At 40.6% G+C, this 18,255-nt stretch overlaps 1 protein-coding gene across 5 annotated transcripts in view; it reads left to right on the forward strand.

Moving 5' to 3' along the window:
• PARD3 (par-3 family cell polarity regulator) overlaps window positions 1-18,255 on the forward strand; it is a 542,078-nt gene that overhangs the window by 325,949 nt on the left and 197,874 nt on the right. For all 5 annotated transcript variants that reach the window (XM_053359113.1, XM_053359112.1, XM_053359111.1 and 2 more), the window contains exon 12: window positions 1,728-1,766. In XM_053359113.1, the coding sequence (XP_053215088.1) occupies window positions 1,728-1,766 (39 nt within the window). The remainder of the gene's footprint in view (window positions 1-1,727; window positions 1,767-18,255) is intronic.

The raw sequence follows: 18,255 nt of genomic DNA on the forward strand, positions 1-18,255 counted from the left end.
GTCCATTCTTATTTGCTGCGGTTGACTCAAAGTTTCCCTCTCCCCATCATCATTTTGCCAACTTGTAGCTGTATTCATTTAGACCCAAGTGGCCAATATGGTTAAGGAGTTCATGTGAAAACAGCACTATTTTGCTTCTGATCAAGAATTTGGGAGATTGCAGGCAAGTTTCATTATATGTTTCTTGTGCCACCAACAAAACCTCCCCCTTCTTCTTTTTTGTTTTGTTCTCCTCTTGATTTTAGGGATTAGGGAGTTCTTGGCTCTGTTCTCTGTCTTTTGTCAACCACAGTTGGGCTTTAACAAGTGATTCCCTCTAGATGAGCTTTGGTTGCCTTTGTCTGTGTGCAGGAGATTAATTAAAATTGCCCCTCAAAGGAGAGTTGTGTTTGCTTAATGGCTCTGAAGCACATTAACATGGCTTGATGGGCAGGAACTGTAAAATGCATCATTCTGTGTGTGCACGTAAGGGATAAAATGTTTAAGGAAATACATTATTTTCATGCTGTAAATTCTCCCGAGTTCTATTCTCTTTTTTAAATACTATTTTATTAATTTTTACAATAACAAAACCCCATCACATAACAACTCCCATACATGGGATTTCCAAAATCCCTTGACTTCCCTCTCCTCCCCTCCTTGGTTCTTTTGTTTTACATTTGTTCATGCACGTCCATAATATCTTTGATTCCGATCGTCTTTATCTTCTTTGGTGGGGACTTCTTCTTTTTCATATTCTGGGATGATCGTGGCCGAGCAACTGCTACCAGATACAGGAGGAGATTCTTTTGCTCTTTAGAAACATTTAGTCCTTTAAGCCCAATGAGGTTTTTTTGGACAAAGGTTATTTTAAGCATTTTCTTCAAATCATTATGTATCATTATCCAAGCTTTTTCAATAGCCTTACACCGCCACCAATAAGATGCTCCAATGCCAAGCATTCTGAACTACCATACTTGTTATTGGAAACCACTGAGTTTGATGGAATGCTCGTTCTATGAAGGGTAGTTGAAATTAGTGAACCTAAGTTATCCATGCCCATTAACTTCAATGGTTCTATTTTGAGTAAGACTAGCTTTGGATACAACCCTGTGTGTCAATAAGAGGCCATGCAAGTCCAGGTGGGCTAGGCAGGAAGGGGGGAAGCAAAAGAGGAACCGAGTAGGCTTGAAAGCAGGTAAACTGTTAAATCAGCATGCAGGTCAGTAGTATAATGGATTAGTTGCCAGACCACTGTACCTGGTCAGGGACCTGTTGCCTGAAATAATGGAGGCTGAGTGAGATGAGTAAGTGAGGTGGAATACAAGGAAGTAGTTTCCTCTTTGAATGGAGTGCTGTAATGGAACCAAGAACTAGGTCTGGCTTGCAAAGTCCCTGGTCTTGGCATATTATGCTGTGTAAGGGTGGGACCCTCTATTAAGGACACGTTATATCAACCGAAAGAGAATAACATCCATTAGGTTACCACAGAGTGTTTTAAACATTGTCACAGGTACATCCTGCCAGACAGAAGCACAAGGAGGCACTTGTCCCAGCCTCTCAGAATTGGCATATAAAGTGTCACCTGTGGGCATTTGGGACTTTTCACAATGTGTTTTGTGTAGCTCTGATCTCTTATCCTATGCTCCATTTGAGAACTAAACCCCTTGATAGTCCTCTTCTTAATCGTTGGCAAATGTCTTTTCTACCCTTATTCTTATTTTAATTTTTGTCCCCGCTTCTTCTAGAGTACTGAACAAAGCCAGTCACAAATTCCAAAGGAAACGGTAAGAGTTTTGTCTTTCACGTGTCAAAAAAGGTTGCAATGATTTATTGATTGATTGATAATTAGCAAATTTGGGCCCGTCCGTCAAAATAAAAAAAGAGGGTTTTTTTTAACAGACAATTCTGTTCACTGTATAGGCTGTAGGTGGCTCTCTCCAGCCTTAAATTGCATTTCCCTTTATGTCTAGCACTAACTTCCCATGTGCTTCACGATCATTTGCGCCTCTATATGGGGCACATATGCATGCAGACAGTTCTTGTTTGGATACATAATAAGGTATCTGGTTCCTAGAAACTGAGATAGTTTAAGGCTGAAATAAAAACAGAGAGGTCTGAATTGCAATCTAACATCCCCCCTCACAAGCTGTCATTCTTATGTTTTGTAACCAGTTTTTAAAGTAACTCCAGTGTAGTTGAAGAAAGAATATCAGATTTATTTACAAGCTAGCTGTAGCAAAGCTCCTCAAGACATCCTTAAAATGTTTCTGATGAAGAATATCCAGATGTATATTACAGGAACAATTAAAGCACCGAGTGTTTCTGGGTTGTGTTTTCTTTTGCTTTTAGAAATGAATCATCATATGAATCAGTACATTGCAATGCAGTCCTGTTTACTTTTCATAACATCTTTCATAATGTCTTCACCTCAGTAAGAATAATGGATATGAAAAAAGGGGATGAGAGAATTGCTTTAACTGAAAATTGCAATGGAGCTTATGGTTAGTTGAGGTTTCTAGGATTTATCTGCTTCAGTGTTTTCCTTTTCATATTGGTGATTTGGGGCTTCATTAATGTTGTCTGTAGACGTTTCAAAGCAGTGCCCCAAAGCATCTTCTCGTATTGTCTCTTGTGTACAAGGTTTGACAGTGGTTTTAAGGAAAACAATAAATGTGATTGTTTGCTGGTTCCTTGGAAGAGGCTTCAAGGAAAGTAAAAGAAGCAGGTGGTGTAGAAGTAGGAGTGGTAATTTAGAAGAGATTGGAACTGCCCCAATACATTTCACTGACTGAGATGGAGGAGCAAACAGCAAGCCTACCTTCCTCCCCTCAAGTCAAGATGCTTAGTGCTCAAGGCTGGCTAAGTTACTTTGGCACCTGAGACATCTTATCTTGCAAGCATCCCCCCGCCCACAGTAAAAATATATATGCAGTAATAATACGTTAAAACTACTTACAATAAATCAGATCACTAACAGTTTGCCCATTCATGACACCCCAATAGTGGGGTTGGCCAAAGGAGCAAAGTTATCTTTGATGGCTAAGCTATAATGCACAAAAAAGCAAATTAAGCATTTTGAAGCAATGCTCCCATTTTGCTCCTCCCTCCAGCAGGGAAACAAACCACAATGTGGCTGACTTAGTGTTACATGTGCACCAGCTTTCTTGGTTGGTTTCTCCCAAACAAATCATGAACAGGAAGCCAAGAAGAAACCTTGGCTAAAGAATGTGGTTTGTTTGGAACAGAAGAAATCACGAGCTCTGACTCACACCAAATGCTAAGCCAGCTGCTTCGTGGTTTGCTGGAGAAAGGGAAGATAAAATTGGGAGAGCTCAAGCTTCGTGAAGCAGTATGGCGCTCATGCACAACTGACTTAGCTTGCCCATGGTTTATATAATCATAAAATTATAGAGTTGGAAGGGACCATGAGGGTCATCTAGTCCAACCCCCTGCAATGCAGGAATCTTTTGCCCAACGTGGGGCAAAAGCAGAGCTTGAGTGTGCTCAAGATTGTCAATTCAAATCCCATGTTACATAATGCAAATATACCAGGGGTCCTCTTTGTGGTGATGTTGGTTATTCTGCCCTTACAATCGGGGCTTCTTTAAAGTTTTTTAGAGATCAAATGTCATACCTGAACTCTTGTCATTATGTGACAGGGAAGTGATGGCTATGTTCCATGATTTGCAGAGGTGTCAAATGCTAGCAGCCTGGCCAATAGTGAAAAAATATTCTCTAAAATTGCCATAAATTGAATGTGGAGCTTTGGATAGGTGCTTTGAGGGCCTTCTTAGCCTAGGAATGCTGACTGGAGAGAGCATGTGGTAGCATCCCCACTCCCCCAAGTTCCTTAATCTTAAATGCATATCAAAGCTTTTCCAGCAAAAACTCAATTGCACGAGCTTGTTTTGTAATATTTCACATGCTGACTTCCTTGCCTCCCCCCAGCCTGCTGCCTCTTTGCTTGGTTATGCATCATTCCCCATTTGGTTCTCCTGCCTCGTGTTGTCAGACCCTTCAGTTTCTTGTTCTTGCAGCTTTCTGTGTTATTGTACCACACATATGGTCTCTCTTGTGCTGTTAGTCGTGAGTTCAGTGAGTGCTGCTGTCACAAAGTTGACAGCAGAAGAAGGGAAAACTAAAAAAGTAAGGATAATGTGGGGAGAATGGGTGAAATACAAAAATGAAATGAGAGTTCCAACTTTGAAGCACAAAATATCAAAAGTATTTGCAGCCTGAAGTTTTAAAAAAAAGACTACAAAATGACTAGTTAGAAAGAGAAGCCATTGCTATCAAAGTCAATTTTTCCAGCTATCTTAGTGCCTTCCCACTCCCAAACTAACTTATTGTGTCAGATTTAGATACTTTTCCTCACGGAAGTTCTTGCATTGGATGAGTCTGCATTTTCCAAGAACTTAAAATAGCAATTACTTGACACACAAATTGGGATACTGAAGGCATTATGGGATATATTTTGGACAATACCTTCTTGATTGAGAATACCAAGCTGTATCACTGAAATGCAGGAGCTTTCATGAAGTACTTTGAGTAATTTAAAAAGTAGCAAAGACTCACTCTACGCACAGAGACACACACACACACACACACACACACACACACACACTGTCTCATTTAGTGAACCCTATTCTTTTTCTCTCCTGTAGCAAGACTGCATATAATTGCCTCTGACACTAATTATTTAACTTTGCTTAACTCTGGGTTTCTGGGATAGAAGAAAGGAAGTTTTCAAAACCATGGAACAGAACCCTTCTGGAATTGGACCTCAGATGACCCCAGAGAGTTTGCCCTGTACTTTTGCATGTATATGGCTGGCCTATTACATCTGGCCAACTCAAAAGTGAGAAATGCCGCTGATCTCTTTGGACTTTGGCTGGCTGACTGCTAACCTGCCTATCCCATCCTTAGGTGCTCTAGGCACCTGCTACCTCCCAAGCTGTAGGAAGCTGGACCTTGCCAATACCCAGACCTATGTGCCTGAAAACTGTAAATGAAAAATAAATAAATATAGGAAGCTTTTGGCATCAAGGAGAACAGTATATCGATATGATCTTAATGTCACCTGCCATGTGAAAATATTTTATTCGTCCATCCCTAATTAAGAAAGTACAGTACAATAAGTTACTCTCTTGATGAATGCATTCTGTGGTGTCCCAGCTGGGATTCCATTGGCTACCAAACTATACTAGAAAAGTGTAGCCAGCAACTTCCTGCTCTCATGTTGAGTTGGCTTCATGGATTCCCATATGGCAGTTCAAAATCTCTATTATATACTCCTATCCAAAACTGAGCAGATGCACCTTCTGCTAAGCATGGTGATTATTTTGATATGAAAGAGATTGACTGCAATATGAAAACCAGTAATTTGTCATTACATTTCTGTTTCTGAGGATAATTATCTTAATCTTGTTACAGTGCATAGAAATAAATTGTTAATTATGATATGAGAAACATCTGCCAATTAACCTTTGCCCCTTCTTCTCAAAAGTCAATAGCGCTAGGCTAGCATTGTGCATTTTGAGTTATTTTTTCCTCCCTGTTTTTCTTCCCTTATCCCAAATCTGACAGCAATCTTTGTGTTACCGTCACCTGTGGGGACTTAAGAGTGTATTTGCCCACCTTGCTTGATTTCCTTGATAGAGTCTAAATGGCTCCTTGGAAACGTGTTTGAATAAAATAAATGCAAGGAGAAGAACACTTCAATTTGCATGAAGGTTTTTTTAAAAAACAAAAGTCCCTTTCATGCATGAATCAGGTGAAAAGAGATCTCATGTAGAAAGGGGCTGTAGGAGCCATGCTGCGTACCTTGTCCTCAAGGTCAAGTGATAACTTAGTCTTGTCCCTGACATCCATCCATTGGGCATGGATGTCTGTAAAGGAAATCCTGTATGTCTCAAGGCAATATATAGACATACCATAAAACAGTTAAAAAATTAAAAACAATCCAAGCCCAACTGAAAATAGGTTATTAAAAATGCAAAATGAACACCTAAGGCCAAGACCTTTTCATTTAGCTGGAAAAACTTGTATAGATCTCTGTGTGTATGTGCCATGTGCACAGCTTAGGGGGTTGTGTTGTTGTTATATCAACCTGTTCATAAATTCTTACAAATTATCTGGAACCCTTCACAATTTGGGTTCCAGCTCACATGGAAAGCCTGTGAGCATAGAAGTCTACATACATAGTCTTTTTCCTAGAAACATCCACACTTACTGCGTGACACTTGGGACCAGGGTCAGAGGTCCTCCTCCCCGGTTCTGCTGCTGTTGTGCTGCTAGAGACTAAAGCACAGTTCGGCACATACTTTGTCTTCCCCAGGCAAACCACAGGTGGTAAACCAAGAACAAACCATGGTTATAATTCATGATCTGTCTGGAATGAGGCAAACCACAAGCATGAGATTGGATGTCATGTTAAGCCAAATCATGGCTTAGTCACAGCAGAAAGAAGAGGAGCCAAGTGGCTGTGATCTCTCTGGGAACTAGCACATTTCCTTGTGTGCTCTAAGACCAGCTGGTTGTGAGGCATTTGGGAAGCTCTGTGCAGAGGACCGAGCACCCCTTTGAACTATCTCCCCCTATTCCCTAGGCTAGCTTTGACAGATGTCAGTCACCTGACATGGTTGATATGTCAAGTGAGGGGTATCCCACATTCCTCTCAAAGTTCGCCTGTGTGGTGTCATTGGGGCAGTTCTGACCCGCAAGGACAAAAAGATTCCACACACCTCCTTTAAGTCATGGTTAGGCCTGGTGTTACGTGTGAAATTGTATAGGAAATTGTAAATTCAATCATAGGCATGTCAGTGATGAGCAGCCGTATACTGAGGGCTTCCTCAAGCCTGAAACCAGCCCTGGACTACAGAGGGTTGAGGATGTACACCAAGGACAGTGATGTTTCAGGGGTTAAACATTATTTGGATACTTCTTGGATACTTCACAAATTCCCCTCATAAACTGGTTTTCTTTTTCTTTTTCTTTTTCTTTTCTTCACATGCTGGGAGTTTTTTATTTGCAGCTCTATAGACTCCTACCCATGACTGATTCACCATATGGTATACTGGGCCCCTTGAATGAGAAGTGGATTATGCAATATATTTCTCTTTTTGTGCACAATTAATAACTGGGTCAAGATTTTTTCCCCTAACTTAATAGCATTTTAAACTGTCCTTTCAACAATGTCCTCTGGGCAGTTCACAAAAATGTGCATAGCATATTTTGAAAATATATGCTTTTATACATGCAGTATATAAGGTGTTTCACCTCTTTTGGAACACATGTGGTCAGATTATGCAACATAAAATCAGGGCTCTGTCTAGTCTACTGTCCTGTTTCTAGTAGAGACTTCCTAGCTAAGTGCTTCCATAAAGCTCACAACAGCACATGAAGGCAACTGTCCTACCCTCTTGTTTAGCTTCCTTTACACACCCAAAGCTACTGGTATCTAGAGGAATGCAATCTCTGAACCTACTGGTCCTGTTTAGGTATCATGACTTACACACATTGGTAGACCTGTACTCCATGAATTTGTCCAATTCCATCTTAATAGTCCTAAGGCTGTGACCAGACCAAATCTAGGGCATAGGAAATCCCTTAGGAGCAACTTTCCCCAGATGTAGAGCCCTAGATGTTGGACTACAAAACCCATCTTCCCCAGCCAGCCTGGCCTGTTGTCGGGGATGATGGGGGTTGTAGTCCAACAATATATGACTGGACAAGGCTGCTTAAGGTAGAAGATATTATTAAACCTCAACCAGTTTTTAAAAAATAGGACTCTAAGGAAACTTGAGTATTTTTTTGGAAAAAAATTAGGGGCTCCTCAATAGGATGATGACTTTCCTCTTAATAACTTTCCTATCTCTACTGATTTTTTTCCGGCAGTGCTCAGGCTGCAGGCAATTGGATATATTCTAGGGTAAACTGCATGACTAATGATGAAGTTCAACAGGACTCGCCAGCATGTCATACGAATTAACCTAAAACAAATAATAATAATAATAATAATAATAATAATAATAATAATAATAATTTATTATTTGTACCCCGCCCATCTGGCTGGGTTTCCCCAGACACTCTGGGCAGCTTCCAACAAAGATGAAAGATACACTAAAATGTCACATATTAAAAACTTCCCTGAACAGGGCTGCCTTCAGATGTCTTCTGAATGTCAGGTAGATGTTTATCGCTTTGACATCTGATGGGAGGGCGTTCCACAGGGCGGGCGCCACTACCGAGAAGGCCTTCTGCCCGGTTCCCTGTAACTTGGCCTCTCGCAGTGAGGGAACCGCCAGAAGGCCCTCGGAGCTGGACCTCAGTGTCCAGGCAGAACGATGGGGGAGGAGACGCTCCTTCAGATATACTGGACCGAGGCCGTTTAGGGCTTTAAAGGTCAGCACCAACACTTTGAATTGTGCTCGGAAACGTACTGGGAGCCAATGTAGGTCTTTCAAGACCGGTGTTATATGGTCTCGACGGCCGCTCCCAGTCACCAGTCTAGCTGCCGCATTCTGGATTAGTTGTAGTTTCCGGGTCACCTTCAAAGGTAGCCCCACGTAGAGCGCATTGCAGTAGTCCAAGCGGGAGATAACCAGAGCATGTACCACTCTGGTGAGACAGTCTGCAGGCAGATAGGGTCTCAGCCTACGTACCAGATGGAGCTGGTAAACAGCTGCCCTGGATACAGATTTGACCTGTGCCTCCATGGACAGCTGTGAGTCCAAAATGACTCCCAGGCTGCGCACCTGGTCCTTCAGGGGCACAGTTACCCCATTCAGGACCAGGGAATCCTCCACACCAGCCCGCCTCCTGTCCCCCCAAAACAGTACTTCTGTCTCGTCAGGATTCAACCTCAATCTGTTAGCTGCCATCCATCCTCCAACTGCTTCCAGACACTCACACAGGACCTTCACCACCTTCACTGGTTCTGATTTAAAAGAGGTAGAGCTGGGTATCATCCGCATACTGATGAACACCCAGCCCAAACCTCCTGATGATCTCTCCCAGTGGCTGCATGTAAATGTTGAAAAGCATGGGGGAGAGGACAGAACCCTGAGGCACCCCACAAGTGAGAGCCCAGGGGTCTGAACACTCATCCCCCACCACCACTTTCTGAACACGGCCCAGGAGGAAGGAGCGGAACCACTGTATGACAGTGCCCCCAGCTCCCAGCCCCTCAAGACGGTCCAGAAGGATGTTATGGTTGATGGTATCAAACGCCGCTGAGAGATCCAGCAGAACTAGGAAACAGCTCTCACCTTTGTCCCTAGCCCGCCGGAGATCATCAACCAGTGCGACCAAGGCAGTTTCAGTCCCATGATGAGGCCTGAATCCCGACTAGAAGGGATTCATGCCCCAAAGTCATTTAATGGCAGAGGAGTCGAAGTTGCTCAGGCAAATAAATGTGGAGAACGGTCACCAAAGATCAAAGAGTTGACAGTGACTGACTGAAATTCATGTGTCTCAATTGGTTAGGATCCTGGAATTTGTACTTTAGCACAAAGTGATTTATTTTGCTTACTAACCCAAAGAGTTTTGTGAAAGATACCCACTTGCAAACACTGTATACATAACGGTTGGGACTTTGATAAATACTTTCCCTAGTATATGATTGTATCATTTGGAGAGGAATTCTTATTAGCAGATGGGTAGAGGTTTGATACTGATGAGGTTGACAGTATTATTCTCTGCGTTGATTGGGAGTATTGTGAACACTGCTTATTATTTCTTGTGACTTTTAGTGAGATAAAGAAAAATGCAGCCTTTTGTCTTCCAATAATGTGAGACTGGTCACGTTAAACATGAGGGTGATTGCCTTTGGTTTCATATCCATTTGGGGGCCGTTTTGAATGGTTTCAGATTACATTTTTAATAAAGATGCAATCGGAAGAAAAAAAATTAAGAGAGGGAGAGGGAGAGAGAATATGCAATCCACCCCAGGGTACTGCTGTGTTTAGTTTATTTTACCAGAGTAGGCAAGCTGTTTCTAAATGGCTTATTGGGAATAATAATGCCTGGAGCTAAAGCAATAATCCATAGGGAATCGTTTTATCTAACACACAATCTCTTTCTCTGCCTAATTTGAATCTCTATGGATGTTGGAAATTAATCTGTTGAATTTTGGTGGTGTCCTTTACTGGTGGTTATTCCATATCAGTTTATGAAATATATGTATCTTGATGTGCAAAGTTAAGCTGTTTCATAAATTTGTACTTGGTTTGGCAGTTCGAATCCCCGTGACGGGGTGAGCTCCTGCTGCTCAGTCCCTGCTCCTGCCAACCTAGCAGTTCGAAAGCATGTCAAAGTGCAAGTAGATAAATAGGTACCGCTCCAGCGGGAAGGTAAACGCCGTTTCTGTGTGCTGCTCTGGTTCGCCAGAAGCGGCTTAGTCATGCTGGCCACATGACCCGGAAGCTGCCTGTGGACAAACGCTGGCTCCTTCGGCCAATAAAGCGAGATGAGCGCCGCAACCCCAGAGTTGGCCACGAGTTGGCTATTTGCAGTTTAGTAGCGCTGCAGAGAGCTTGCTGGGGAGACCATGCATTAAAAAGGGACTCAAAAATAACTTAAACAAGGTTTTAATAATAAAAACAAAAACTCATTTTACACTAAATACATCAACAAACAAACATGACCCAACCCATCCCCCAGGGTAATGGGAGAGCTAGGTGCTGCTCCTTATATACTACACCCAGTTGCTGACACAGCTTAATCAATACAACTCAGCAGCACCTGCTATGTTTCACAGCTGTAAAGCTGGGTCTTGTTATTTTGCTCTGGCCCTTGCTCTGGCCCCTTAAAGACATACACATCAGGTAGAACAATGATGAACCTTTACATTTAAAGAAACCATTCAACAGACTGGACCTAATGGTCAGGGGTCCCTTTACCTTTACTTTGTCCATGATGGTTGAATGTATGTGCTAGTTCCAAACTTACCGTAGTTTTAATATTTACAAACATGAAACCAATTGTGTTCAGTGTGGCTTATTACCAGACAATGCTTTTTGGGTTGAAAAAGAGAGAGCGAGAGATACTAGCACTCATATCTTGATAAAAGTTCTGTGGGTGCCAGTACAAAATCACTACCATAGCATCACAAAAAGAGGTAATGATACCCTATACTAATGAGCTTATATGTGAAGTTTGCCTGCCTCCTAAGCCTTCTCTTCGCTATATCTTGGTCTTTGTTGCCCCTTTAGAGTTGCTAGGTGACAACAGAAGTCAAAACTTCTCAAGTTCCTCTTGTTATCTTTAATTAAAGGTATAGCAGCCCTGGATACAGGGTCTAGACCAGCGATGTCCAACAGGTCGATCGTGGGGCGCCCCTGGTTGATCCTGGTCCGATTGCGTGATCCTGGTTGATTGCCCAAAGTTTTTGGGGTCTTCCCCCCCAAAAAAAGCTCAACAACTTTGGTCAATACAATGGGTAGATCACTGCCAGTTTTTTGTGGTTTTTTAGCGGGAATAGATCACAGTCTAGTTGGACACCCCTGGTCTAGACCCGAGGTGGGTAACCTGTGGGCCACAGGCAATGCTTCCTCTTGTGCTAAGCAGCCTGCTAGTTGCTGCCTGCTGCTATGGCTGAAATTACACGTTCTTGGGCTATCAAAATTGCATTCACTGTTGAATTTGCTACGCCACTGCTGCCAGTTATTTTCTTCCTCTGTACTATTACTTCAGCCATCTTACTATTTGGTAACTATCTCTTTTAGGTTCCTTGGACCTCAGCCTGCTTCACAAAACTACCCCAGTCCATAAGACCTGAGTATAGTATTAACACCATCTAAAACTGACTGTTATCTCTTTTTAAATTTATTTTATTTTTGCATTTTTAATTTTACAAGCAATAACAACAAAAAAGAAACAAAATGCAGACATCATATCCCCTTTAAGTGCCCCTTTTGTGTATCCTTATATATTTGCATTCTGCATCTCATCACGAACTCCAATTATATTATAAGTCCTTAATCAATCCATAGTTCAAATTTTTACTACAAGTTTTCTGTTAAACCTGCTAATGAATGTAGTTGTTTACAATAATTTTTCAAAAAACATTGTGTACTTCCCCCATTCTTTATTCAGATTTGACTCTTTCTGGCTCCTAATTCTTTCTGTAAGTTTTGCCACTTCAGCATATTTCATTAATTTTATCTGCTACTCTTCCTTGGTTGAAACTGTATTTTCTTTCACTCCCTTGGCCATCAATATTCGGGCAGCTGTGGTCACGTACATAAACAATTTCTTCAGGTCCTTCAGGATATCTGTACCTAAAATTCCTAAAACAAAAGTTTCTGGTTTCTTCGGAATGGTTATTTTCAACATTTTTTTTCAACTCGTTATATATCATTTCCCCGAAAGCTTTTACAGTGGTACCTTGGGTTAAGATAAGACCTTAATTCTTAACCTGAAACTATTCTTAACCTGAGGTACCACTTTAGCTAATGGGGCCTCCTGCTGCCGCTGCGGTGCTGCCTCACAATTTCTGTTCTCATCCTGAAGCAAAGTTCTTAATCCTAGGTACTATTTCTGGGTTAGCGGAGTCTGTAACCTGAATCATCTGTAACCTGAAGCGTCTGTAACCCAATGTACTATTGTACCAGCTTGCATGACCACCATATATGATTATATGTGCCCTCTATCTCTTTGCATTTCCAGCACATATTAGAATTTGATTCACACATTTTAGCTAATTTACTAGGAGTAAAATACCAGCAGTACATCATTTTCATATAGTTTTCTTTCGAAGTATAACATACTGTGCATTCCAGATCTATATTGCACAATCTCTCCCATGCTCCTAACTCAATATAACCAAAATCCCTCGCCCAGTGTATCATCACTGATTTGACCTGTTCATCTTTCATTTGCCAATCAAGTAGGAGTTTATGCATTTTAGAAATTAATTTGTTTTTATTTTCTAGCAACTCTTCTTCAGATTGAAGGGTTTTATTTGAATAACCTTTCTTTTTAACTGACTTAAATACTTCATTAAGCTGGTGATATTGCAGCCAATCGGTTACTAGTCCTTTTATCTCTTCGAACCTCCTTAATCTGAAATCTTGATCTACTTCTATTGATAAGACAGTTATCTCTTTCTTTGTGGAAGCTGTTGTGGGAACATTCTCACAGCTTTGTTCACTAAGCAGATGGGATGATGGTAGCATTCCATCCCACCTGAGTGCAGTACAGTAGGCCCACAATTTACACACATTTAAGTTATGTGCATTTGGCTTTACACACTTAGCAAATTAAAAATAAATTAATAAAATGGGGGAAGGGGACAGGCATCTGGGGGAAAAGACTTTGGCAACCCTACTGGCCATTGTGTTTTGACTATACACGATTTTTGCTTTAGGCGCAGTCCCTGGAATGTAAGCCCCATGTAATTTGCAAGCTTTTTGTACAATATGCAGATGCTACTAAGATGGGAGCTGTAACAGAGAAAGGTTTCAGGCCTTTAATTTGGATGCTGCTCTAGCATATTAAATAGTGTCTCAGTGATAAGATTAAAACTAAAACAGACTCTCCCAGTCTACCATGGAATCTCAAACAAGCCTCCGCATATAGTTTCTGAAATTCTGCAGCTACTGTTAGATTTGTACTAATGTAGAGCCTTTGCCAGATGTGACATATTAACTTAGCTAATAAGAATAATGAGCCTCCGTCTATATGTGCAAATAAGATTAATTAATGTTTACCCTAACATGTGGCAGAAATTAGAATATTGCGCTTGGGAACAGCTGAAGAGAAAAGAGCAATGAGTCTTCTTTGTAGCTGTGATCAGCTGTATATGGTTTTCTAGTTATGCAGTGGGCACTCATGGTAGCACCAACTAAATCAAAACTATGATCACAGTTTGCCCATGAGGCTCTTTGGGCAGAATGTTTTGATCTACTAAAGAAAAACAGAAACTGGCTCAGTGAGCAAATTGCGTTAGTGCCCCAGTGTTTGAGGTTGAATTACTTAAGTTTAGTAGTTTTCAGTAGCTGTACCCAGAAAGAAGTTTTCAGTAGCTGTACCCAGAAAGAAGTTAAATGTGAAACCGTGAAGGAATGAGTTTGGCTGACCCCAGCAAGCATGGTGAATTGTTAGGGATGATGGGACAGTTCAGCAGCATCTGGAGAACCAGAAGTTCCCCACCCCAACACAAAACATATTTCGGGTAACCAGATCCCAATGGCCTTCAAGTAAAGCACCAGTAATGCTCCTGAGAGCTAATGTAGCTGATAAAGAACTGGTGTTTGAGATGCTCAGTCCCAATGAATAATCTTGCAGCCCTATTTTGTTCCAGTCAGAGTTGCTGGATCAGTTTCAAAGGAAGCTCTAAGTACAACATGCTTCAATAGTTTAAATGGGAGGTTAGATATTATTATTATTATTATTATTATTATTATTATTATTATTATTAATGATAATAATAATTATTATTATTTCATTATTCACCTGCTATTTAACCTATAAATTGCTTTACTCAGTTATATTCAAATAAATGTGCAATTACAAACACTTCATCTTTGTACCTATCTGAGTTACACTAGGCCATCAAAGATTTACTCAGAATATAAGAAACAAAGTCTGCAGCTCACTGCTAGACGGAGAGGCCAATCTTTAACACGTCCTTATAACAACACACTTGGACCATAATAACCTCAGCATGCAGGTGCAGTGGTGGGGAAAACTTCACCTATTAATTTTCTGCCCAGAGAATAGTCTGAATGTGACACAGTTCCACTGCTGGTCTAGCTTTGAGCACAGCCTGGGGCCAGCTAGGTAAAAGAATAAGGTAGCAACATAACAAATAAATCACATGAGTCCAGCTAGAAAAAAAAGGTGAAAATCTTTTGAGTACTTGTACTATACATTCTCTTTGCCTTTCTGATACAGTGTTTTGGGTATAGATTTCACAGGAAAGTTCCAAATCTCTGTGTGTTTAGTTATTGGAAATATTTTACTACAATCTTATAACAACAACAAAATAGAACTGTTTGGAACATTAAAAAGTTGGCCAGATAAGTGGGTCCTACAAAGCAAAATACCTTAACTGTCAAATGCCAGGGTAAGGAGGTACGTGTTCAACATATGAGAAAAGTTATCCAACACAGACACATCTGTCTGGGGGTAGGGAGTTCAGATTCTACATGCACAATCTTGTTTCTGCTGCCCCAATTTGGACTGCTCCTAATTTTTGATAACTTAACCTGAGCTAAATTCACACACCCATTTACTTTTGGCTTTGGTTTAGTCTCCTGCTTTTATTTTTCAATTCTTTTGTAACTTCTTATCTGTGTGTCCCATTTCTTTGTGTTTCCATGCAATTCATTTTTTATTTCACTTTATCATATACACTTTCTAAACAGGTGTCCTTTACTTAAAGATAGGCACCATACCACAGTCAGCAATTTTTTCATGAGTTTGGTTAGCTTGATTTTTTTTTAAAATATCAACAGCATTCAGGTCCTTCATTTCTGCTTAATTTATGCTCCTTCAGTTTATTTCCTGACTGTTACTAATTGCTGCTGTCCAAATATGCGCCCCTTATCTACAGTTTTCGATCTGGCCTTGCCTTACTTTCCTTTCCCTTAGATGTACAATATCCTTAAGTTCTTTCATAATTTTGGTCTCTCTTCCTTCATGATTTTTTACAAATCCCTTTGGCCTGACTTATTTTACACCTTAGGTGCTTCCTGTCAATTGAACATTCTTCTTGATTTGTTTGAAGGGAGGTAAACAACATTGGCTATTTAATGAGCATTCTGTGTGTGTAGTGAGGGTAGACAGCACTATGTGTAAGCATGTGTTATTCTGTACTTTGCATTGGCTTTTTCCACCACTTAACATAAAAGTCCAGTCTTTTGGGGAAGTGGATATGTTGTGCAACTATAATTATGCAATGTGATTTTGCTGTTATGTCATTGAACCCCACCTGAAAATAGTGACAGTCTGGAAGCACCCGATGTTTTTTCCCCTCTCCATTCAGAAATTGATCTCTTATTCAGTCTGTGGTCATTGTTTCTCCATCAAGGTCCATAGTAACTGTGAATAGTTAGCTGCATTACACTCCCCTCAAAAAATAAACCCCTCTCAAACTGACTGCTATTTTCCCAACATTCATATTTTTGTCCTAGTATCTCCTCCAAACTTCCTTTCCATCATTTTTCTTTCTGTACATATCCCTTCTTTGTGGCCAAATACAGTCAGCCTCGTCTATCTATCTTAACATAATCAGGAATACAGATATGAACACTCTATATTTTCTGATAGAGTTATTTGCTTTTCTTTTAACCTGAAAAGTATTCTGGTAAGATCAAACTAATACCATAACTTGCATGGACTCTTTTCTGTGTGTTCCATGAATCAACTACTCACTTCACTTTCGTTTTGCTTTTCCCTTCTCCTTTTTCTTCCAACAAATGTTAACGCTGAGTGGAATGCTCTCTGTCTTCAATGTTCCTTCTCTATGTGCCTGCACATCTAGTACTATTGCATGTTCTCCCCCCCCTTAAAAAAAACAACAAAAATTCAAAATGTCCATTTTCCAAGAAGGGTTTCAGGGGCAGGGTGAATCTGTGCAGCATCATATTCACTTTACTTGGAGTGTGATAAGTGACAGACAGCTGTTACTGGTTTCAGATCCACAATACTTTTAGCCTGTTGCAAGGTGGCTTTGCAATCATTTGAAGATTCTGATGGAATTTAGTTTGGGGAATCAGAGCGTTGCACATTGGGCTGCTCCATCATCATGCATCAGGACAAGAGTAAGGATGTGTTTGCTGAGCACATTGGGGCTGTGAAGCCAATACTTTCAAGTCACCTGACTGGGAACCATGTGCAATTCTGCACTGAGATAACTATAGAAACTTTTAACTTGTAATAGAAAAATCTGTTGTGTGACTCTCTCATAATGGCTTCTTAATCTTCACATCCCAAAATTTATGGCTGGACCTTTATGTTCTGTCATCAACTAACATTTGGAAATACTGGTTGCCAGTTCTTCTTTGCAAAGCAAAGAACACAATTTTCAGTTCCCTTCCCATTAGAAATTACTGTGTCTTCGCCTATTTGTGTTCCAAACTTCAGCTAGTGGAGGTGCCATATCCATTTTGGGTACATTTCTTGGCTTCTTGTTTCTATGGACAGAATTAGAATGAGAATGGATTAGGGTGGCCACTTGTACATCACAAAAAAGGAGAGAAAGAAGACACAGATTTGCATAAAATATGCATATGCTAACAGGTTTATAGATTCAAATTTAGAAACAATGTATATATTTTGAATACAAATACAGTACATTTCACCTTAGTGGGGAAGGTTGTGAGCAGCTAACCTGTGTGCCTGCTTAGTCAGATGCCCAGATAGGCAACTTTAAGGCCCCTGTTGCTCTCCCTTCATTTTTAAACCAGACTTTGTCTGGACAGCTCTTCAGATAGACAAACCCCATCAAGCAGAGGACTCTTCTCAAATCTCTTCAAATAGAGGACTGTGTTCTTAAAGTTGGAGTTGTACACATAGGATCATAGAATGGCCTGTCTATAAAGGCATACAGGAGGCAAAGCTAACAAGAGCTGAAAATATACCTGGGCTTCATTTCAGGTGAGCTGGTGGGGGTTTACAAAATTTCTGGAAACAAATGATGGCATGTCACTTACTGTTCACTGATGCTAGGTTTGAATTTGAGGCAAAGAAGTCACCTATGTAGTTTATCACCCATTGCATTTTTATTGCAAATTACATACTTGAGCAGCTTCATTCATTCAACTGAAGTCATTTCAGGTGACCTTTTCTTCTGTACAGCAGCTCTGAACAGAGCATTGTGAAGTTGCTAATTGTTTTGGACATGGTATGCAAGAACTCTTGAGGGAGTTGAGCCTTGTTGTTCAACGATTACAGCACACAAATTGACTTGGGTGTTTTATTTCTGTGGTGACGGGGGCATGCAAAGCAATAAATTTCTTTCGCGGATCATCTAATCATGAAAATAATGTTGAGGTATTTTGATTGATGTGCTGAAGCTGTTAATTTGGAGCATATCAAGATCAAATGGAAGTTATTGCAATTAGTCAGTGATTGTGTTATATTTTCAGTTTCAGTTTTTAAATGCCACATTTTACATATTTCCCCTTGCATTTTAAAGCCATAATTCATGATCATGGGATGTTGGTGACACTGTTGTGTTTCACATGGTCAGTGTTTCCTTCCTTCTCAAAATAAGAGTCTGCTTTAAGTTTTGGAGTATTCAGTCTCAGTATTTTATACTGCCAG

This window comes from Podarcis raffonei, chromosome 12 (assembly GCF_027172205.1).
Source record: "Podarcis raffonei isolate rPodRaf1 chromosome 12, rPodRaf1.pri, whole genome shotgun sequence".
NCBI classification, from domain to species: Eukaryota; Metazoa; Chordata; class Lepidosauria; order Squamata; family Lacertidae; genus Podarcis; species Podarcis raffonei.